The sequence below is a fragment of the Planococcus citri genome, chromosome 1 (assembly GCF_950023065.1).
Source record: "Planococcus citri chromosome 1, ihPlaCitr1.1, whole genome shotgun sequence".
Lineage (NCBI taxonomy): Eukaryota > Metazoa > Arthropoda > Insecta > Hemiptera > Pseudococcidae > Planococcus > Planococcus citri.
Genome location: NC_088677.1, coordinates 22,719,574 through 22,744,867, shown reverse-complemented (window position 1 = coordinate 22,744,867; position 25,294 = coordinate 22,719,574). Strand labels below are relative to the sequence as shown.

General features: G+C 33.8%; 1 protein-coding gene and 1 long non-coding RNA gene across 8 annotated transcripts in view; one reads left to right on the top strand and one right to left on the bottom strand.

Moving 5' to 3' along the window:
• The window catches only part of LOC135849911 (JNK1/MAPK8-associated membrane protein-like), a 172,957-nt gene extending 157,763 nt beyond the window's left edge, over nt 1-15,194 (top strand). For 2 of the 7 annotated variants that reach the window (XM_065370560.1, XM_065370562.1), the window contains exons 3-7: nt 13,258-13,480; nt 13,539-13,778; nt 13,852-14,027; nt 14,118-14,194; nt 14,270-15,194. In XM_065370560.1, coding sequence (XP_065226632.1) covers nt 13,275-13,480; nt 13,539-13,778; nt 13,852-14,027; nt 14,118-14,194; nt 14,270-14,485 — 915 coding nt within the window. In that variant the 5' untranslated portion in view covers nt 13,258-13,274 and the 3' untranslated portion in view covers nt 14,486-15,194. Of the gene's footprint in view, nt 1-12,906; nt 13,159-13,257; nt 13,481-13,538; nt 13,779-13,851; nt 14,028-14,117; nt 14,195-14,269 lie in introns of those variants that run through there. The other 5 variants (XM_065370563.1, XM_065370561.1, XM_065370559.1 and 2 more) reach the window with 5 other exon arrangements.
• Nucleotides 15,195-17,850: 2,656 nt separating this feature from the next.
• On the bottom strand, nt 17,851-18,242 carry LOC135849907 (uncharacterized). The gene is made up of 2 exons (XR_010559625.1): nt 18,103-18,242; nt 17,851-18,008 (listed from the first exon to the last, which is right to left on the bottom strand). It is a non-coding gene; the product is annotated as an uncharacterized LOC135849907 (long non-coding RNA).
• Nucleotides 18,243-25,294: the final 7,052 nt, after the last annotated feature.

Genomic DNA, 25,294 nt, shown 5'->3' with positions numbered 1-25,294 from the left:
GCTAAAGAATTATTATGATAAAAAATGTGTCGAAAAATCATGTCCAATTTTACAGCACCACAATGACCGTTTAATCAATTGGTCTCCATGTGTCATTCTTTAAATTTTAAATTAAAAAAAAAATTATTTAAATAAATGAATTAATTTATGAATTTAAAGAATTAGATATTGTATTATATTAATATTATAATTCAATTATTAAATAAATTTATTAAAAATACTGAACTTTGGCAGTAATAAATAATGAAACAAAAAGTACAAGGCATGATATGTACAGTAACACAAAATACATTTATTACTGTTTTTATTATAAGAACAACGATTTGTTGTACATCCACTTCTGCAATTACATTGTAGGGTTTTTGACAACAAATAGTTCCTCGCCATATTCGTCTGCTATCCTATTGGCTCTTCTCAGGTAAAATATTTCTATATCGATGATTTCTCAAGTGGTGCTTATTCCGAGATCATCCAACCCTGAGGTATCTCATTTGAACATGATTTTTCTATTTCATCAGTGATTTCATTCCCAGAATCAGGTATTACACAAACTTTTGCCATATCGGCCCCTTTATGGATGTATAAATTTAGCCAAAACAGATATTTTATAATTTTTATTGTTGAAGCTATTTCTACATTCTTGACAAAAAGGTGGGAACTTCTGCAGTTAAAAATGAGAAATTACTTGCGGGATGTAATGTACCACTCTAATTCCAACTTGCAGAGGTGAACCTCTTTCCGTTGTTTCTTATAGTTTGTTCTTTCCTCCGAAAACTCTTGTAGTTTAGCATCAAATTTTCTGGTTTGAGGTTCACGTTTTATTGGCTTCTTTTTGGGGTCTTACAACTTTTCAACAGTAACTGCTAGAGGTTTGAATTAGAAGCCTTGCGATAGAGTATAAAATTCCTAATACATATTTTGGTGTTTTGAAAAACCCATGTGCTACCTACATATGTGCTTATTGGAAATTTTGTATAATTTTGACTAAAATCAAATTGTTACTGCATAGACCATGTTTTTACAACTTTGTACTATCATTAAACAGCAGGTCTTAAGAGCAGAAAATTCGGATTTAAATGTAACACTTAGTAAAAAAAATTCTCTAATTACAATGTTGTAAAATTGTTACTTATTCCACAAAATTCGATAAATCTTATATTAATAGATGTAAAATTTCGCTATATTTAAGCTACGTTCTATTAAATTGAAGAGGAAGTAAAGAAAACGAACAGCATAACATCATTTTTTTAAAAAATATAGTGAACATCATGTTTCTGTTGGAAGTCTTGGCTCACTTGAATTCCTATTTTTCTTTGTCAGTTGCGCATTTTTGTTTCGGAAAAAGCCTTTTCCTATTTCATTATATTTTGTAAGATGAATTTCCTTAGCCGCCAAAACAGTATCTGTGTACAGAAAAAATGAACATTAGATAGTTACGTAATTACAAGAAGTACTGGAATGCATTAGTGATGAATAATTGATGAATTTATTTACCTTTAATTCCTTGCGCAGCCAGCATAGTCGATACACCTTTTTTTGGGTTATTATGGACTCCTACCCACGTGCACTCACTCGCAATAGCATGTTCCTTGTTCAAATACTAAATTAAGTAAGTGGTTAACTTTTTTGGAGAGGTCCATCATACGCTGGCCCAGCTGGGCATACGATATATGGCTGCCATGTAATTTTTCTATTAAAAAATGAATAAAAATAACAGTATGAAATGACATCTGTCACTCTTTGAACATGAAAATTATTAATAATGCCACAGTGATCCAGGATACCCCAAGAAATACTGAAATTAAATCTCATGAAAGTTTTCCAACAATTTGAATGATCTAAACTACATTGACAGATATACTTACAAAACGAGCCAAATAAGAAAAATTAGTTTAATAAAACCTCAATTTAATTTTAATCGAAAACAATTTATAATTTGAAAAATATAAATAGGTATTTTATTTTCTTAATTGAATCGAAAAATAAGCCGAATAAGGTGTTGAGCCTGATCTCATCGTTGATAAATCAAAATTCAGTCAAATCAAATAAAATTAAATCCTGCAAATCTTAAAAATTGATCAATCAAAAACGTCCATTAACTGATATCCCGTTTCAGTAAAACCAACATCCCGTTTCAGTAAAACCAACAACAACTAACCTTCGAGACTTTATATACAACTTCTTTCGTTTTTCATAGGGTATCAAGGAGTTGGCGAACGCACCAAACACCCTGATGTACTTATAGCTGGGTTTACGTAGGTAGATTCCAGCGTTCAAATGGCGTTTGAAAAATCAATTGCACTACTTGGCATCCAATTGATAAGATCAGTCACACCGTAATGGACCAATCGTGTTAGATTTTTTAATTTGCAGCTGACAAGTTGTATAATTTGTCACAATCACATTACAAAAATAGGCTATAAAATGAAAAAACCTTATTTATTACATATGGCTCAAATGCAAAATGTATTTTTTAATGATACACACTTATTTTTTAATTTTTCTGTTACTCGTCACATAAATTTGTAGTAGGTAAGTAGTAGCTGGCTGGGAAACCTGGACTTACATTTCAGTGGTCAATTCAATGGCTTTTTTGGTTTTAGTTGTTCAAGTTGATACCCAAATGATTTCCCAAATGCCACGAATTTGGATTCTGGCGTACTGCAGCTTCTTTAGGTTCAATGTTCTTGATTAATACCATTGGTTTTAGGTTCACGTTTCATTGGCTTCTTTTGGGGTCTTTTTAACCTTCTCTAAATTTGAAACAGTAAAATTTCACTGCTTAGCAGTCACGACATTTTGCTTTTTTAAAAGGAGTAGTTTTTGACTGCAAAACAGTAGAAACCTGATGCTTTTAAAAAAGAGAAATGTGGTGACTGCTAAGCAGTGAAATTTAAGTTTTCAAATTATAGAGAGTAAATGGCGCTGTCTTGAATATTGAGATTGTATTATTTCCTTCAGACCTTCCTTTGCTTTTTTTTCCATATTTCTGCCATATCGCAGAAATAAGCGCAGCCTGCACTGTTATAGATGAATTTTTCTACCTTGTTTTTGCTGCCTGTTGCTCTCATGTGGCATATTTCCTCGGTATTGGATGCTGTAACCATTGATCAGCGAAGGATGAGCCATAAGGCGTTGTCGTCCTGGCAAACCGATTCTGTTTCAATTTCACTTCTATTTTTCACGCGATCCTGCAGCTCTTGCACTTTCAACATCTTTGTCTGCTCGTAATTCTATGGTGATAAATCTGGTTCTTGGGCAGCCCTGCCGTAGTGCTTCCTATCATCTGTTCGTTTTTTGGGTTTGGATTTGCCTTTTTGGCAGTGTAATTGAGCCGTTTTCGGCATTTCTCACAGAGCTGCAGCCGCTTACGCAGATACAACTTTTTAATCCTTTTGGTGACAACATTTGGTGATCGATTTGTCAGCTTTTTATGGAGAGAACGAAATAGTCTGTGTAATGACGAAAAATATTTCCAAGTTTCTTGCTTCTGTTTCATATTTATCGAAAGGTAGAATGCGATATGATGGCGTGGGCGTTATTTTCATCGATCCCCTGAATGCTGAGGTCTAAAGCGACCATTTCCGGTTCGGCAGAAACACTGATAACATAAACTAATACATATTGTACCTATGCAGGAATTAATTTTTTGGAGGTCCTCTAGGTTCTCATGTTCGGCAAACAAATTTCTCTAATGGGTGTAATAAGAGTACCCTGTCCAATTGACCAAATCACAAAAAAGTTGAGCTTTCAAAAAAAAAATCATATTGGAAAATGAAAGTGTTGAAAAAGCTGAAATCCTTCATTCCCAACCAAACAAATGAATATAAATTGGAAATTTTTTTTTCAAAAATGATTCAACAACACGAGTAAAAAACACTGATCAAAAGTACGTTTTGAAAATATTTTCGAAGAATCAATTCTTTTTGAAAAGTGCTTTTGTTCAATGTTTTTAAAACGTGTTTTTGATCCATTATTTTGAAAAAAATTCTGTGTGCATTCAATTTTTTGTTGGGAATGTCACATTTGTGCTTTTTGGAAACTTTTATTTCCAACAAAACCTTTTTTGAAAAGCTCAACTTTTTTTGTCATTTGGCCAATTGAGCAAGGCATCCTATCACACTCATCAAAGCAATTCAATTTGCTAACTGTACAACCTAGAGATCCTCCAAAGAGTCAATTATGTACACCACCATGGTCTTATAATGATATTATACCAAGCTGCTTCGACACGAAGAAACGATGACTAGTGTTTAACTAATGAAATCAACGGGCTGATTCGAACGAGATTCATCGAGTCCTTATCTCTAATTCAAATTTACACTTTTTACTTATTTTAATTTCATTACTTCTTACCTTATTCTAGTTTATTCAGCTGTGATCTATCTAAGGAATTTATGATTTTTGAAGCCCGATTAAAAATTGGCCTTGTATTAGACGTTCATCTAATGAAGCTCCAAATTGACAGGATGAAGGATGGAGCGAGGGAACGGAGCTTAGCTACGTGTAGTTGGAAACGGGCATGTCAATCTCACGAACGCATTGGCCAAAAGCCAAAAGTGCATCTCGTTATTATGTAACTTACAGATTTTCTATTATGTGAGTTCAATACTCATCATACGAAACATCCTTCAGTACCTTTGGCTCGAAATGCTCCGTGGCAATGCGGTCCATACATGGGTCTTCCAAAACTCCGTATCATGCGTGACATTGGGGGTCCACAGAACAAAAAGACAATCGATAACACCAGAAACAGTAAGATCTTCCTCAACCAACTTAATTTTAATAATATTACAGGTCTTAAATGACATCCCAGTGACTTCACGAGACAGACCTATCCTAACATAAAGAGCAACACCTCCATCCAATAATGAAGTAATGGTGGAGCGTGGATCGATCTTGCTGGCTGACAGATAGGTAGTGGGAGATGTGCATTTCGACGTGATCAAAACGACTTATCTCCTGATACATTTCATATCCTGGCAGTCTGTACCTTGGTAGCTCATCTAACATAATCCAAGTCTCTGTGGCAATTATTATTTCAAAACCAGAAACAGAAAAACTGTGATTGAAAAACCAATTCAGAAATTATTTTAACAAAATTATCTACTTACGATACAATGCGATTTTCATCAATTCTATATCTCTTAAACCATCTTAAAGATATTTTCTTTCCGCCATCATGTATTCAAATGTATATTTATTTGCTTTCTTACTCATTTTAATTTTTAAGACTGCCCTAAAACATAAAGAAAACACAAATTAAAAAGCAACCACTAGCCACCACTGTCAAATGTCACATAACACAGTCATGCAGTCATATTCCCCAGAATTATCCAAGAACAGCCTCAGTTTATCAAAATTTCTAGGTAAAGAGCCTACATTTAAAGATATTCATTGGATGAATTTTCTTACTAAAAGACAAGCGAATGATATCGGCATTGATTTTGAGAACTCATTCTTGCTTACAATACTATTCTCCCAACATAGGGTAGTTGTGATTGAAAACAGCGAAAAGGCTCGAAATCAGTGTATAGCTTCATCTCCCTTCTTTAACAAATCATTGATAATTGACTGCTATAACTTTCCAATGCTCTGATTCACTCTTCAAGTAGTTTTCACCTATGCTGTGGCTCGTATAACAATGCGTCTGTGTTCTGAAATATTTTTCAACTTCTCTCGCTAAGTGAGTGAATCTGATATACTATTGCAAATCAATAGGTCTCCATGTGTCATTCTTTAAATTAATAAAAAAAATTATTTAAATAAATGAATAAATCTTACGTGTTGACAAGTTCTGAAGGGTTAGCTCGTGTTGGGATTATATTCTCTTTATCCGTTACATTAACGCTATCAGGCATGTACAGGACGTTCATATAAAGCCTATTAATCGTCGGCGGAGCGGCGATTTGACGTCAGTATCCGGAATCACTGGATGTCGGTGGAGTTGGGGGCAAGTACACAGGACTGGCAAATGACGGACTCGCGAATGACGGACTCCCAAATGATGATGTTGAACTTGACGGTATAGGTGACAATGACAAAAACGATGGACTTCTCAAAGAGGAAGAGGACTCGTCATTGTCAATCAAGGCGATTCTGTAAGTAAGTGTAACACAAAAAAAAATAACACATGGCTGAAAACGTGAAAACACGTTACGTGAATAAAATTACTTAAACTCTTCATTAGAAGAACGATCACGAGGACAACAGTAATGCTTACAAGCGGTTAAACTCCAATTAATACCCATTTTCGTATTAAAATCAAAATACATTTATTACTTTTTATTATACGAACAACGATTTGTTGTACATCCACTTCTGCAATATTACATTGTAGGGTTTTTGACAACAAATAGTTCCTCGCCGTATTCGTCTGCTAATCCTATTGGCTCTTCTAAGGTAAAATAATTCTATATTGATGATTTCTCAAGTGGTGCTTATTCCGAGATCATCCAACCCTGAGGTATCTCATTTGAACATGATTTTTGAATTTCATCAGTGATTTCATTCCCAGAATCAGGTATTACACAAACTTTTGCCATATCGGCCCCTTTATGGATGTATTTAGCCTAAATAGATATTTTATAATTTTATTGTTGAAGCTATTTCTACATTTATGTGGCAATCAAAAAGCAATAGCAATGCAGGAATATAAGTTACAATCCATTGATTATTAATTTTGCAATCCTTTGTTTGAAATGCTTCAGGATTTTCCTTTTTTTCTAGACTGCCTATAGTTATTTATCGTTTTTATGACTGCTTCAGAATTATCTGCTCGTTTATAATGTACATATCTGACAAATCAACATTAGACTGTTTGTCGTACAAATTGAGTTTTATTTCTTGCCAATTAGGATTGCAGGTCATTGTAATGAAAAATGTTGGCTTTTCCAATCTAGCATCAATTGCGCCATTCCATCTTGGTATTTTAGTTGCATGTAGCGTGGACCATGTGTGTAAGAACTGGGGATGTAAACTTTTCCAGCTTTAGGACCTCCTTCAGCTGCAATGGATTCATCAACTTCACGTCAAGTAGCCATTCTCGAGAATTTGGACTGATTATATTGAATAAATAGTCATTTTTCCTCCTCAGCCCTACACCACACAGAAAAAAAAGTATGGATAATTTTTACTATTTCACACGATAACGGGATCCCATTCAAAAATATTGTGATTTTTACTATGGGATTAGTAAATTTTACTATGAGAGAAATAAATTTTACCTAATTCTATTGGTAAAATGTATTTTTTGGCTTAGTAAAAATCACTATTGTTTTTGAATGGGATCCCGTTACTATACTGAAATAGTAATTTTTACCAATTTTTTTTTTCGTGCACATATCAATAAAGTATTCTTACTCATTTTTATCATCCCTTCGGATATTTCTAATGCTGAGAAAGCAAACAAATGAATTGTTTCATGATCCTATCTCCTGGGAATTCAATTCTGCCTGACAATCTGTGCACCGTCACTCTGGAGTACACTCTTTAGACAACGCCATGTCTGTCTCATTTTGAGTAGTGAAACTGAAATATGACAACATTTATTCATATAAGTATGATAGTACATGTAATAATTATTAACACTTACATTTTTAGTAACATTTGTCTTTGACCATCTTAATTTACTCTTACCCTGAGCACCATCTTTCACTTCTTCAGTGGCCTTCTCTGGACAGCTAGGTGCTGCGTGGTCACTCAATTTGTTGCATCCGTAGCACCTAATCAATCCTTTGTTTGGGTCAGAAGGTCAAAAGTCATCACAACAAAAGCATACTCAGTTGGGCCATACCTGTACCTCACATTATGCCCCTTCGGACTTTGGTTCAAAAAAGGGCACTCTTTGAGACAAGTACGGATAAATTTGGAGAGAAGTACAATGTATGGAGGATACCCTCTGCCCCACCGGACTTGATCATGAAGATATGCGATTCCACGGCGACCGTCCCGCGAGCCGTCGGGTCATATCTATTTAATTCGAAGGATTTGAAGGAACATGTCAGTACCTGTATTGAACGAATAGCAGGTGTAAAGAGAAAAAATCTAAGGAAAGCCAACGGAAAGGAACGAGGAAGTGACAGGGAAGATCGCGCTTTTATGCTCGAGGTGCCACCCCCCCGGCCTTGGAACGCTGTCGAGCGTTATGATAATCGATTCATCGAACCGTGATAATCAAAGGCATCCTTGTCCGAGGTGCCCACCCTGGGTACAAGTTAGGATCCCCCTAACCAATAATCATAACTTTTGACAGATTACTCAAATAGAATTGCCAAGTGGACGTAAATTCAAATACGTATACGATAGGGAACTATAACAGGGGGTATGCTGGACCGCCATTTTCTTCCTTCCCAGAACGTAAACAAACGAAACGCCGCACAGTGGGCCAGGAAAGCGAAAAAAGCGCGCATTGGGCAAAAAAAAAAAATTCAGCTGGCAACAAAATGTCTAGCTAATCGTTTTCCAGACACATTTTAGGTGTTAAAACAGAACCCATAGCTTTGATATACCTCGATCCCTAATCTGTAAGCACACCGAATGTCACACTTGTTCGCGTGCCTATTGATAAATTTATTTGTGTTGAAAACAGTGATATTGTTTTATGCTTTTGTTTGGGTTATTTTGGTGATGTTGAAATGAAGTAAATGATCATGTCCGACCAAAAAAGTAACTACTTTTCAAATTTTCAAACCGTTTTTCGCTACGTGTTTCCGTTCAGTATTTATAAGGCTTCAAAGTTGGCCATTTTAATTAAAATTTAATTCGCGATTTTTTCACAAGTTAATGCTTTAGTTTTGATCGCCGGCCTCCGCCGAGAAACTGATGGCATAAACTTGTGAGTCATAATGTATACTAAACAGCGATCGTAAATTTTTCACCACCTTTTACCACCAAACCCAAATATTCGACTTTTTCATGGCTGATGTTTCATTAAATACTTGAAAATCGATCTTTTTCACTAGTCAATGATATTTTAGTCATGTATATGTCACTGAAAATGTCTAGATCGGGGTAAATATCTTTCAATGTGTTTTTGTCACTGTTTGTCAACTTGTATATCGTTCAGAAACGCCGATTCGTAAAGTTGCAACGCTAGCCTAGCGACATCGATAGCGGATTTGCACGCGGAAGGGAGGGAGTTCGATCCCCGCTAGGAGCATCAATTTTTTGTAATTTTTTTTTCATTTTCAAATTATTTTCAAGTTGATTTTATTGATGACGTTATTTATTCTATTTTTTTTTCTCTTTGAAAAGATGAATAATGAATTTTCATGCTGAATTGAATTTTTTTGTAACTGATGCATGGAAAATCATTTTTTAATTTTTTGCAATTGAAAAATGAATTTGAAGGTACTGTTGATCAGTACCTATGTGCGGGGATATTCCGCAGAGCAAACTTTTCTGGAACTGAGAAATTGAAAAATTCTGATTTTATAAACCCTACAAAGGTGGATCAAAACAGCAAGCAAAAATTCATCTTCTGTCAAAATTTCAAGTAGTAAAGTGCCTTTTTCGATTTTTGGTGAATTTTTGAAAATAAAATTATTTATAGGCCAAAAATGAGGGGGAAAATCAAAATTTTACCAAATTGATCTAGAAAGCTGAAATTTGGAATATATCCTATTTTCGACATCCCAAATCGATTGGAAGCTGTTTCAAACCGTTTTGAGTAATTCTGAAGCCTCCAGCAGATTTTTGAACCTTGAAATTTCCACAAAATTTTATCAAATCAAGTTGGAAATCCAAACTTTATTCTGCAAACTAATTTCACTACGCAACAAAGTCGACTGCAGGAGGATTTCAAGTCGCTTTGGAGCCTCCAGCGACTTTTCGAAAATTCCTGGAGTCTCCATCACACTTTTGAAACATTAAAATTTTTACAAAACATCAAGTTTAGATGATTAATATGACAAATCGAAGTTGAAAAAACGTGAAAGCTTCCCAAGTGCAGAAATTCAAAAACAGAAAAACATTCGTGATGAAAATAATGAATGATTCGTTCTACTATTAAAAATTTTTTGAAGAGTTGACAAAAAAAAAGAACGAAACTTCATTTTCGATTCGACTTAAATTTTTTTCATGTTTCTCACAAAATCCAAATCCTTGCATAAAACTAATCACCACTCACAAAAACCACTTTGAGGAGCCAAAGAAAATCCTCAATCTCGAAAAATCTTGTGCAAGTTCCCCCTCGCTCGTATTTCTGCACTTATTATACACATCACAAATCAAATTATTGAAAATTTTGCGCATTTTCTTGTCAATTTTTAAAAAATGAAGTTTTTCAAAATTGGAAACTCAAGAATTTGATTTGTGATATGTATGAATACAGTAGCACGAGCGAGGAGGAACTTGCGCCAGATTTTTCAAGTTTGAGGATTGTCTTTGGCTCTTCAAAATGGTTTTTGTGAATGCGGTGATCAGTTTTACCCCAGGATTCAGATTTTGTGAGAAATATGAAAAAAATTTAAGCCGAATCGAGAATGAAGTAGGTAGCCTATTGCTCTTTTTCTTGTTTTGTAGACTGTTCAAAATTTTTCAATTTTTTCAAGACATTTTTCATTTTTTTCACAATTTAGGGAATTTGTCACAAAAAGTTTTTGAATAGTAGAACGAATCATTCAAATTATTTTCATCACGAATCAAAAAAACTACATTTTGATACCTCTCTCGAGAATTTCCGTTTTTTTTTAAAAATAATAATGTAATACTTCCACCCCAAGGGTCAAAATTGAAAAATGGTTCTATTTTTGAATTTTTCAGCTCAAAAGCCCAAGATTTCAATACCCCACTCGAAAATTTCCGATTTTTTTCAAAGTATCAATGCGCTACCCCTCCCCTGGGGGTCAAAATGAAAAAATGGTTTCATTTTTGGTTTTTTCAGTTCAAAGACCCAAGATTTTGATACCCCACTCGAGAATTTCCGATTTTTTCAAAGTATGAATGCGGTACCCCCTCCCCTGAAGGTCAAAATGAAAAAATGGTAACATTTTTGGTTTTTTCAGCTCAAAAACACAAGATTTCGATACCTCACTCGAAAATTTCCGATTTTTTTCAAATTATGAATGCGGTACCCCCTCCCCTGAGGGTCAAAATGAAAAAATGGTAACATTTTTGGTTTTTTCAGCTCAAAAACACAAGATTTCGATACCCCACTCGAAAATTTCCGATTTTTTTCAAAGTATGAATGCGGTACCCCCTCCCCTGAAGGTCAAAATGAAAAAATGGTAACATTTTTGGTTTTTTCAGCTCAAAAACACAAGATTTTGATACATCACTCGAAATTTTCAGATTTTTTTCAAAATCTCAATGGAGTACCCCCTCCACTGTGTGTCTTGGAAAAAAATTGACCAAAAATTTGAATTCTGCATTGAAAAATACTTCGAAATAGTAATTTTTAGGCTTCAGGAACCTCATTATATCATTAAAACAGGTCATGCGCGCTTTTTTTGCTCCCCTGGCCCACTGTGCGCCGTAAGTACGCATACAATTTTTCGTGTTATAAACGCAATTTTTTCGAATGTTCGCGAGTTCGGTTGAACTTCTATGTGGTTTATGAATACTTCTATTCTGCGGATTTTTGCATACTACATAGTTACGTCATCTTTAAACTAAAAATTATCAAAATTTTCAGTGGACACATGCATGTTTCAAAGTACCAAAATGTTCGGAATTTCATCCTCTTTAAAATGAGCTATTAGCGAAAGCTCTAGATGCAACCGTTCAAAACTTCTGAACGTTTAAAGTTGCGAAAACAAGCTGCGCGCAGTAAGTATTGAACTTTGAACTAAAATTACTCAAAATTTAGAGTGGACACATAGGTATTTTAATACATCAAAATGTTCGTCATTTTATCCTCTTTAAAATGGTTGTTTACCGAAAGCTCTACCTTCAACCGTTCAAAAGTTTTTGAAGATTGAAGATGCGAAAAGTGGTTACTGATCAAAAATAACTGACTGATAACAGTGATTATACGACTTGAACACTTTCCATAACTTTGATCTTCAAAAACTTTTGAACGGTTGAAGGTAGAGCTTTCGGTAAACAACCATTTTAAAGAGCATAAAATGATTGACGAACATTTTGATGTATTAAAATACCTATGTGTCCACTCTAAATTTTGAGTAATTTTAGTTCAAAGTTCAATACTTACCGCGCGCAGCTTATTTTCGCAACTTTAAACGTTCAGAAGTTTTGAACGGTTGCATCTAGAGCTTTCGCTAATAGCTCATTTTAAAGAGGATGAAATTCCGAACATTTTGGTACTTTGAAACATGCATGTGTCCACTGAAAATTTTGAGAATTTTAAAGGCCTTTTTATAATGCTACGTTTTTTTCTACGGCAAAAATTTGAAAAATTTCAAAGTGCTTTTTTTACGGCAAAGTAAAATTAATTTTACTTTGCCGTAGCTTCTTACGATTAATTCTACGGTAAAAAGTACGGCAAAAGTAAAATTAATTTTACTTTTGCCGTAAAAAAGCACTTTGAAATTTTTTACCATTATAAATGCCTCCGTTGTAATACATGAAATTAACTTTTGCCGTAGAAAAAAACGTGAAACGCTACGTTCATTATAAAAAGGGCTTTAGTTTAAAGATGACGTACGTAGTATGCAAAAATCCGCAGAATAGAAGTATTCATAAAATCGTTATTTTTACTCGACATGACAAAAATTTAACATCAATCGATAGGGAATTTCATTGTCTTTAATTTGAAACCACATAGAAGTTTACCCGAACTCGCGAACATTTGAAAAAATTGCGTTTATTACACGAAAAATTGTATGCGTACTTACGGCGTTTCGTTTGTTTTCGTTCTGCGAAGGAAGACAATGGCGGTCCAGCATACCCCCTGTTATAGTTCCCTAATTCAGGCAGGAATTTATGACTTATCAACGTGGCAACATTGTGCGAAGAAAGAAAAGTTTTCATTTTGTTTGTTGACCAAAGTGATTTGATTTTTACTGATAACTTTGTTTTGATTTTGATAAAAATTTCAAAATCTTGAAGTTTTTCTAATTGTGTCGAGTAATAATGAATAATTTAATGGTAAATTCTAATAATTTAAGAACTTTTTACTATAAGGTACTAATGCTAATCGAATGAAATATAAATGTAGGTTCGCTGCGCTATAACAATATAACGAGTTCAACTAGAGTAAACGAGTCATTTTTTTATCTCATACTAATTTGTACCCTAAATTGCATTTTCTAATTCGTAATTCGTTTTGTTTTTCATGTCACTTTAATGAATCAGAAACATACAGTGTTAGAATGAAGGACTGTCCTGGATTATATTGTGGCCGATTCAAGCTTCCTGATGGTAACTTGAGCATATGTGGTGCGTGTCCTAGAGGATCACATACGATAATAGATCACGATATGTGTTTGCCTTGCCAAGATGAACCAACCTTCTACGACTGGTTGTTCTTGATTTTCATGGCAATGATGCCTTTATTCTATCATTGGTATTACATCGAGTGAGTTAAGGTTTTAACAAATTTACTATAAAGGATAACTTTCCAACCATTTATGTAGATTTCATACTTTCAGTTACAAAATAAACAGCACTACGTTATCGAAAAAGCTAATTACCTCAGCTATTTTGGAAGTTACTCTTTCTGCAGTATTTACTGTGCTACTCATGGAACCGATGTGGAGTTTTAAATTATACGCCTGTCCTATAAATTCCATATCCGATTGGTACACGTTTATGTACAATCCATCTCCGCGGTATGAAGATTACATATACTGTACTCAGGAAATTGTTTACCCGTTGTACGTTGAATTGATATTAATTTTGTGACTCGTTGGTTACCTTGAGGAGTAATTTTGTATTTTTTGTTTCTAGTTACACCATGATTTTTGTTTTTTATGGTTTTGGAGTAATTAGTTTATTGGCTATTCGGCCATGGTTCATAGACAGTAAAAATACAGATTATGTCGGAGGATTGGGTACGGTGTATGCAGGATTGTATTTGTATCCTACGTTAGCCCTCTTACATGCAGTAGCGTGTGGATTTATTTGTAAGTTTTTGAATTCAGTTACGCATTATAAATTTATCGATCATTTACTCCATCTCCATTATTAATTCTTTTTTATAAATTGTTTTACAGATTACATGTTTCCTTACTTAGTGATAATCGTATCTGTGATCTCAAATGCTGTACATTTCGCTATGAAGATAAATCAAGTAAGAATAACGATACCAAATTCGATGACATTGAGATATGGTTTTTTAATATTAATGTTTTATTCGTTTTTTCAGTCTATGGGTTACCTTATCAGAAATACTGTTACAAGTAGTCGAAATATGATCATTGTTCTTATCCATTGGCTTTGTCATGCTTTTGGTATTATTGGTATAACAGAATTGAGAGATCCGACGAAGCATTACTTTCTATTGTGTTTGGTTCCAGTTCCAACATTATTTTATATTTTAACTTCAAGATTAACCGATCCTCGGAAAGTTCATTCGGATTGACTTACGTGATGCAACAAAAGGTGTACTTATTAAGCAAAAGCAAATTATTAATCTGTGATTGGTCCTCATCTTGGTATCAGTATTGAATACCTATTGATATTAACTATCTAATTAGAAAATTATTTATTGAAATAACAGTGTGGCTGTTGAAAAAAGTATTGGAAACTAAATACATTTTGTTACCTTACTATTTACGAGGAATATATCGTCGGTTTCCAATACAAGGGTGATATGTCCATTGTTTTTTCTCATGTTTTTAACATTTCGGGTACGGTTATAGTTGTAGGTCTTCAAGTAGGTATTCATCATAAAAACAAAAAAAAGTGGTTCATGACAAACCAACTTTTTGTTTTTTGATGAGTACCTACTCAAAAACCTACTATAACCGTACCTGAAACGTTAAAAACCTCAGAAACGAAAAAAATGGACATAGCACCCTTGTATTGGAAACCGACGATATTGAAATTATGAGAAATTTTCAATCTAATTGGAGAATCGAAATTGGAAGAGGAACTTGATTATTTATTCTGATTCTGAATGACGTTGGCTGTTTTCGAAAAATTGCAGAGATCAGTTGTTATTATAGTGTTTGGTGTCATGATGGTTTCATCTTAACTTTTGTGAAATTGTGATTGTTTTTTGTTTTTCAGTGTACATGTATTCCTACCTACTATCATTTCGTACCTAAAATAAAGCCTATTTATGGGTAGTTCCATTTATGTATCTGGTGGGTTGGATTGGTTTTTTTTTTAATTGATAAGTATTTTATCAAGGATTTTTATCCAGAATAATATCATTGTGTACTCGACACTCGTAGATTGTAAAATGTTAGTAGGTCCTGAAAAAAGTTATCGGATTCTTTGCCTATGAGATCGGGCTAAATGCACTGGAAAAAATATTGATTTGTAAAACTGTTCGACAAAGCGATTTAAGGGTGGGGGGGTGTAACGCCCCTCCAATGTTCAAAATTGTCGGCAAATGGGAAAAAATTTGAAAAACTATAAAAATGATTAAAAATTGTCATTTTGGTGGTAAAATCGTCAATTTGCCGACAAAATCATCCATCTATTCTCAAATTCTTAAAAATGTCAGTTTATGGAAAACTGACTTTTCACATCAAAATTACTTCAAATGTTTGAAAGCTTTAGCCCCTTCTCCCCACTCACAAATTTTTAGAAACCATTACCTAAGTACCTAATAACATTTTTAAAAAGTTGAGATCAGAAAGATCGAATTCTCACATTAAAATTGATGTTGTTTTACTTTTCAAATCACAAGTTTCCCAAAAAATTTTCCCTCGCTTCGCTCGAACGGAATTCTCACATTAAAATTGATGTTGTTTTACATTTCAAATCACAGTAGTTTCCCAAAACGTTTGCTCTCGCTTCACTCGGGCCATTCAACGTGCAAAAATTTGAAATATTAGCGCTCAAAACTTTTAAAGCTCTCTGGAGGCGGATCGAAGCACTCTACGAAAAAATGAGGTCGAGGAAAGTTGTAGAGAATTAAATTTCCTATCGACATAATGTCGTTAGTTTTTCTCTAGGATGCTTAGTTTTCAATATAATTGCAAAATAACGTAAAAATCGAAAAATGTTTTTTTCAATTTTTTCAATTTTTACTTTCTTTTGCAATTATATCGAAAACTAAGCATCCTAGAGAAAAACTAACGACATTATGTCGATTGGAAATTTAATTCTCTACAACTTTCCTCGACTTCATTTTTCCGTAGAGTGCTTCGATCCGCCTCCAGAGAGCTATAAAAGTTTTGAGCGCTCAATATTTCCAAGTAGTGCACTCAAAAAATCGAGCACCACAACCGCCGCAACGAGACAGAGTGGCAACAACCGAAGACATTGTCACAGTAATACTTTTTAAGACGAAACGACAGGCGAGTGACGTCACCAACGGTGGATATTCACAGCTCTTCTCTCAGCTGAAGGCGCATTCACAGTTGTGAAACTTTAAATGCGTTTTTCTCAGAACTTCATTTTCGCACACTAGGTCCCTTTTCTCAGAGCACATCACATATGTATTGTGAAAACTGAACAGAAAAATTCTAGAAATAGGTACTCATACCATACTTATTACTTAATACTCAAAGCACAAGAAAAATGCAAATTTTTCATTTTCTCTGAACAGATTCACGATTCACTACCTTTTCAAATTTTTTTGACACAGCGCGTTTAAATTTTAATTATTGTCGGAAAAATTACAATTTTTTGTCGGCAAAATGACGTAATACACCCCGCTATGCTATGAATATGCTTGCATATTTCATTTCGTTTTTTTTGACGAACATTGTCATTTTTCATTGAACAATATTAGAAGCATACTCATCACGTTCTTGTCATTTTTCATTGAACAATATTAGAAGCGTGCTCATCAAGTTCACGTGCATAACGTAAACGGCGCAATTACTCCTGCAATTCTGTTTCAAATAGGAGAAATTTTTTCAAAAGGTGTTTAACGTTGATGTTTTTAATTAAATAAAAAAAATATCGCTCTTTGCCCTTTCCCTTTGGCTACCGAAGAAGTTAGTCATTGTTCTGCTTATCTGATTCAAAAGTTCCACCACTCCAACTCATCGAATCATCGGTATCGGCCATCATGATTCGGGATACCGGGAGGGGGGATGAATCATCTCGTCCCTCCAGGCCTCCAAGTGATAACATTAAATTCCTTTGAGTATATAATATTACATGATATGGAGGGCTAATAATGTGGCATTCAGCATTACGCAGCTGAGGACCGTATAGAGCGCGCTCGACTTGGTTCAGTAAAAGAACCCAAATCACTTTGGAGACAATTTTGTGAAGTAAAAAATTGTTTGATGTGTACCTGAGGAGTCCTAAGCCTTCACTCGACCATTTAAATACTCAAAATTCAAATAATTGCGTCAATTCATTTAGAATCGCCAACATGGGTTCTTTAGTAAAAGAACCCACGATAGCGATTTTGATAAATGTAAGTGATGAATTGAATTTCAAATGTTTAAAAATGTTCAAGGAAAGGCTTAAAACTCCTTGGGCATTCATTAAACCATTTTTTACTTAACAAAATTGTCTCCAAAGTGATTTGGGTTCTTTTACTGAACCAAGTCGAGCGCGCTCTACAGAATCCTCCACGGAACCTACATTATTAGCCCTCCAGATCATGTAATATTATATACTCAAAGAAAGAAGCCCACATTTTACAAGAACTTGAGAGAGAAATCGTCATTAGGTACATATTCAAGTACTCCGTAGTCGAGCTATTTCTCGTTCCTGGTTCTAGAGGTTCTAGTACATTATTTACAGCCAAAACGTAGGTACATATTGATATAAATTACAAAATTATATTGCAAGTCAAGATAATTTACATACCATCAGCTGCCAAAGTGCAGTATTCTTGCATCGCTCACGAACAGGATTGTTATCAAGGTACAATGGTCCATGCTCCACGAATTTGTCCAACTGATTTGTAAAATTGCTACGATCCGTTACCGAATAAAATTAACACAGCATTTTCTAAGTAAACAATACTGAAAAGAATTAAGTCAGACGGTCAAACCAAAAATCAACTTCAAGAGAGAAAAGACAAGAATTGTCGGATGAAAAATTGGGTTAGATACTCACCACTTTCATCAGCCACTACAACTGATTCTTTCGTAAAATCATTCATCTCTCTAGTCTTCGAGTAGCAAATAAATAAACGCAGACATGAAAGATATCATTGTCACTTTTTGATCAGAAAATATTATAACAGGCAAACTCAGAAATTATGAAAAGGTCAAAACGGTGCAGAATTTAACTTTGAGCATATAATATTACATGATATGGAGGGCTAATAATGTGGCATTCAGCATTACGCAGCTGAGGACCTTATAGAGAGCGCTCGACTTGGTTCAGTAAAAGAACCCAAATCACTTTGGAGACAATTTTGTGAAGTAAAAAATTGTTTGATGTGTACCTGAGGAGTCCTAAGCCTTCACTCGACCATTTAAATACTCAAAATTCAAATAATTGCGTCAATTCATTTAGAATCGCCAACATGGGTTCTTTTACTGAACCAGGTAGGCTGGTTCAGTAAAAGAACCCACAATAGCGATTTTGATAAATGTAAGCGATGAATTGAATTTCAAATGTTTAAAAATGTTCAAGGAAAGGCTTAAAACTCCTTGGGTACTCATTAAACCATTTTTTACTTAACAAAATTGTCTCAAAAGTGATTTGGGTTCTTTTACTGAACCAAGTCGAGCGCGCTCTACAGAATCCTCCACGGAACCTACATTATTAGCCCTCCATATCATGTAATATTATATGCTCAAAGGCTTTTTTTCATGCTGAAGTCGCCGGAAGTTCATTCTCTTCAATGAAATGGTACATTTTCCGTTTCGTGGACTCAAAAATAAATATGATTTCCTGATAAACTTTAATTTCCAACTCTATTCACGATGTCAATCTAATTTTGCCCTGCTGAATTCTAAATTATTATAATCAAAAAATGCATAAATCCTGCGACTAGCACGTTCTGAAAACAGTTCTCTCATCAGCATTGTTCATTTTTTTCATTGACATTTGGTTTCATAAGTGTACTGTGGTAAAACATTTTGATGCAAAAATCATTACCAATGGAGGGAAACTTGATTGACATTTTTTTCACATTTTTTCAGTATTTAATTTTTTTTCTCATGGAACTTTTGTTGCTTTCATTTCTTTTACCTAGTTGTCAATAATCATCGAAGTCCAAAATACATAGAATGCGTAAAGAAATTATGCATTAGAGAATGTTTGTTAAGTACATATATAAATTTATTAAGAATAAATCATTATAGTTTTGATAATTTAAATATGAAAAGTAGAGAAATAATTATTAGTTGGAATAAAAAAATATGGTAGATATAAAACGAAAACATACTTTTTGGGCATATCAATGTAAAATAATTGGACCTGGATTGAGCAGTTATAACCTCTGTTGGTAACGGTAATTGCTTCGTGTTTTACTTATTTTCAATCACTGAACAGGCATTGATTTCGTCGTATTTTCAGTATCGAAAGCTTCCTTCAAGGAAAGCTTCAAATTCATTAAAAACGTAGAATCACGTCCATACTCTGGATTAGCTCTTACCACATACGAATACAATGTCGACGATATTTTTGAAAACCTTCCATTTCTCAAGTCATCGATAATCATTTTTTGAGCTTCCAAGGGGTCAAAATCTAAATTCTCCACTGGTATAGCTGATTTTTCCGCAACTTTTGCCAACAAGTCCTCAAATTGTGATACAATGCTAGTAGCATGGCCTAATATCTCCTCAAACAAGGTTAATTTGACATAGTCTGTTGATGAAACGAAACTCTTACCAGTGAAATTTCTGACAACTAAATCAAGCAAGAGCAGTGTGCCATTTGTGTCAAGTTGCGCTCCATATTGAGAAATTATAGAGTCAGCTGGGGCACCTTGAGTTGTGTCGCCAGTGTAATTGAGGAGACTTTTAGAAGAGTTCTTTAGCCAGGCGATCCAGTCATCAGTCCCCGATAAGCTGTCCTTAATGATGTAATGGCTTAAATTTTCAACATGATGATTGGTCGAATCACTTGCTGCAGGGTCTGTGGTAATAGAATTGGTAGAATCTGTGCTGAGTTCAGCAGGCTCATAATAATATACTGATCTCTTGTTCCTTGCTTCATCAGGGACAAGTACTGTAATATCATCTGCTTCTGTTTTTCCATCAGTGAAAACCTTTATGTTTGGTGTGATTGTTTGGGTGCATTGATTACATCTTGTTTTAGGTTTCAGCTTGGTCGTTGATGGAAATTGTTCTGCGAAGTTGATAGTGGGAATGTTGAATGTAAACATGTAGTAATCCCCTTCTGCAGCTTTGGCTGGCGTTTTTTTAACAATACCCTTTGAGAATTTATCTTTTCTGTTATCAAATGCCGTTACTGCATGTGGTTCAGCACAATTTTCAGATCCCCAGAATTCAAAAGGTGCCTATTTAGCGGTTTCTACCGCTTTTACAATTTCTTGAAACAATTTTGATTGAGTTAATAAAACTTTGCTCAAACTCGTAACATTATTGTTATCTTTTTGTTTAGAATATTCGTTCAAAAAATTTGCCAACACTTGCAGACGTTTATTTTCGTCAAAATCCCTCAAGACTGGTATTTCTCCACATTCTGCTTTAAGGGGATATTCTCAATAAACCAAATTTTCTCATAGCATAACCAAAATGCCTTAATTTTACATTGGTCTTATGGGACGGAATGGCACAAACTTCAATGTTATAATTTAGAGCCGCGGATGCATGGAATGGGCTCAAATTTGAAATACATGTTTTTCAAGACATTTTGAACAATCCTGTGCATGCATTTGTCAATACGTTGAATAGTTTTTCAATAAATACAGTTTCAAGAAATGTTGGATTTTTCTCAAAAAGTCCAACATTCCATTAAATCGTATTTTTTCGAAAACTACTCAACGTATCAACAAATGCATGCACAGGATTGTTCTAGTGGTCTTGAAAAACATGTATTTCAAATTTGACCTGAATTATGTGTTTGAAGTTTGGCAGGTGGACAGATATACTACCATGTATTGAGAATATCCCCTTAATATGATGTTCAAGTTTTTCAACGAGATACTTGGCTAATTTTTTGCTTTCTTTTTTCAATCTTTCATCCGGAGCGCCCCCTCTACTGTGAACGTAACGATCTTTGATATCTTTTTCCAGCTCTGCCTTCTTAATTGCATTATCAAATTTACTATTGAACGCATCCATTTGTTCATTAAATTTTTTTCGCTCACTGCTAAGGGACTGCTTTCCATCTGGTTTGTTATCAACTGCTATTTTACCCAATTTTTTATTATCCACCTCTAACACGTAATCTTTATTTTCGTTGTAGTAATATGACATCATTCCAGGGGAATCTCCACCTGAAAATGCCAAAACTGCTTCATCGTTTGAAACCACCACGGTCACCTTTTTATTTGGGATAATATTTGCTTCCAATTGTTGTCGGATTCTCCCTCCGTATAAACTCTGCATCATTTCCCTATATTTAGCGATGTTATTATTCTTGAAATCGCGCAGCTTCTTGCCATATTCTTTGAGAGTGTCCATCACAAGGTATTCTACTCCGTATTTCAGGTATTTTGTGTCTTTTTTGCCTGCCAGTTTCTCATTACTCGCAAGTTTTATCGGTAATTTTACGTATATCGGCTTGGCCATTGTTTGGTTTTTTGAATTTTTTCAAGGTGGCGAATTAAACTTTTTTTATTTTCTGAAAAAAAAAACAAACAAAAAACAAATAAAAACCGATTTGGTGAGTAGGGTTGCTCAAAAAATTCTGTACAAGGTTAGAACTGGATTGTTCTTGTATGAGTTTCATGTCAAAACTAAATTTACTACATAAAAAAAAAATCTCAAAGGTCGTTTTTTGATTTTTCAAAAATTCTCCAATAAGTAATTAAAAAATGAACTCGAGCATCTAAAATTTTGGTTTTAAGATTTTTTAGAAATTTAAAAAAAAATATAAATTCTCCTACCTACCTAGGTACCAATAAGTAAGTGAAAAGTGAACTGGAAGTACCTAAAATTTTGGTTTTTAGGGTTTAAGAATTTTTTTTCAATCTAGATTGGTTTCATCCAAATTAGAAGAAATCGGAATAATATCAGTTTAAACTGATGAAAAAATTATTTTACCAAAGGAGGAGTCCCTATAAGGCCATTTTTCGGCCCATAACAGTTATCGACTGGACCACTCTTAAAATGTTATAATAAATATCCAAAATATAAATCGGTGGTTGGTTAACCTAAAATGACCATTTTTTGGGCTCCAGGGGTTTCCTAAGTTGTGATTTCAAAAAGAATTTTGGGAACCACTGAGTGTTATTTTCAAAAACTTTTTTAGCATAAAATATCTGTTTGAATTCGATAAACGTTATGCGAGGTGATTTTCCTATTTTCGACCCTCGAGGTGCAGAAATGGGGGGGGGGTTGATTTTTGGAAAATATTGGAACCACCATTTGAAAACCTACCCCTTCGAGCCCTGCTAAAAAGCTTTTTACAGTTTATTAGTATCTGAAAGATCGTCATCCACGAAACCTTAGATCGCACCTATTCTGGTGGAGCCATAAATTGATGAGATTGTATGAATGTGCAATAACGTTCTTTTAACATCTCTACGTGATGATGATAAAATTATGATGTTTTAACTTTTATTTAAAGAAGACGTTTTAAAGAGAAAACTGAGGTATATGGTGATATAGTACGCATAAATGTAGTACGTAGGTATGTGATGTGTCGATTTCCACGATTTAATCGTTTTTCACTTACGTATACCAATACTAACCAATGCGTATTTAGTTGAAAAATGGCGACGTTTTAGAATTCAAAAAAATTAATTGTATGAAAAGTTGTAAGGCTCATTTATAATGGTAATAGAAATTCACAAAAAAAAATAAATGAAAAAGTTGAATCTATGGTTTTTAATAGGAGAATTTCTATTACAATTATAAATGGTTCTATTGAAAACCACAGATTCAACTTTTTCATTTATTTTTTTTGTGTATTTCTATTACCATTATAAATGAGCCTGTACTTGTAAAGATGATAGACGTAACCTTAGGGCCGAATATACTTATTATAAAGCATAATCATTTCTCATTCGTCATTCTCACCGAATTTATAATATGTACTATTGACTTGAGTATTACTCGTCCAAGAGATAGAGGCAGAAGGCAGAGACTGTAGTTCTGTGTACTTTCGTGTTTTATTATAGTTTTTGATGCTATATTTTTTGCAAATTTTCAATGTTTATTGATCACTGAGCTGACACCGTCTCCGACAAATTACAAATTACAAATTACAATTACAATATAGCTCAAAAAGACTTGAGTACTCGTAATCCTGTACTAGCAATTAGCATATTTTCACATCAGTAAGAAATACTCAGTACTTGGATGGATTGACTATGAATATGAAGTATGAAATCCAATTTAGTGAGTAAGTGCTAGGTAGTGAGTAGTGAGTTGAAGATTATTCTTTTTGTTATTTTTACCCTCCTAAAATGAATAGGATAGGTACCTACATTCATAAATACTTGATATGACGACGATATACATAAGTACATAATCACTTGCGTGGGAATGTGAAACGTTTATTCGGCCCTAAGTTTACGTATTTATTATTTAGTTACGACATTTCATACAATTAATTTAAATGTCTCAATTATTCACTAAATAATAGTATACATAAATGCCAAACGTGATTAAATCGTGGAAATCGTTATGTATTACATACCGTACATACGTATCCGCGATCTTTTGCATCACAGAGGTTGAATGATAACATTGTTCGAAGATCGTTCGCGAACCAAAAAGTGCTCCACCAGAATAAGTGCGATCTAAGGTTTCGTCTTTCACCCTACCAAATTTTGAGCTCAATAAAATTTTCCACTGGTACTCAAAAATCCAGTTTTCCATTTTTTCTCAATTTTGAAATTTTGGGAACCCAACTTCACTTTTTAAATTATCAGTTTTCAAAAAACTTCAATAGGAAGACCGGAAGGGTCATGAATGGTTTGAAATTTATCTATAAAAATTTGGTTGAGTGACCTTTAGCCTTGGTTTTTATCAAGAAGCGTTAATTTTTACGAATTCAAAAAATAAATCATTAGTTTTAATTTACTTATTATAAGTAGATAATATGCCGAGCTAAATTTTTTCACTTCTGAAGCTGAGCTATTTAAATAGGCAATGTTAATGAATTATCAAACAATTCAAAACTTACACCAAAATTTTTCTAGTAACGAAATATTATCAGAACACTGTCGAAGTGTCGAGTCAACTGAACGTTATGCTTTGAAATGAAACTCATGTTGAAAAGACAAATGTTGAGACTTTTGTTGAATAGTTATCTTTTACGTTGTGTTGTTAATTAGCCCTACGTATGTATAAAACTCTTGCTTTTTCGCCTTATCATAATTCTCTGTGCCAATGGGTTTTCCAAGAATTTTTCAGATTGAATCGTCGTTAAATACCTACCTAATTAATATTATACTGTTTATCAATACGGGGATTTCCCAGCGTTATTTTTTAGAAAAATATTCTTTACTGGTCTATATTTCTCTTTTCGCACTTCTTCTCCTGTCATGGTGTAGTAAAAACTGCATAGATTTTTCCCTGTGTAATTATTCCTTGCATTTTTATCTAATCAGTTATTCTGTGTAGTGCAAAGGTCAAGAGAAAATAAACTTCGGAAATGAAATTTGAACAAGACAAATTAAAAAAAGAACTACAAACACATTTGTATTTAATCGCAAGTTAATTTTTCGTTATAAAAGAGAAAAAAAGACATTACGTAACAAAAAGAAATTAATGAAAAATCGTTCGAAGATTCTTTATGAATACAAATTACTGTTTCACAAAGCACGACTAGAATAACATTTTTAGAGTATTAATTTACGTTAAGCGCATATGTAAACATATACACGCATACACAACATACAAACATACATAATACTTAAAAATAACGAGGATAAAAAACGTATAACGCAGGAATAAAAAAAATTAAAAATAACAAAATATTTATTCAGTATGCACGAAAAAATATTCTGGTATGAGAGGACAAATATGAGTCTGGTAACTCGAAATAAAAATTACAAGGAATGAGTAGATACGATTGATTGTTTAACATCTCTCGTAATTTAAAGATAGGTACCTATTGAGAATTTTGAAAATTGTGTCGTTCAAAACATAAATTAAAAGGTTAGGTACTAGGTAATGATAAATTATCGTCAAAAATAAACCACCATTTTTTTATT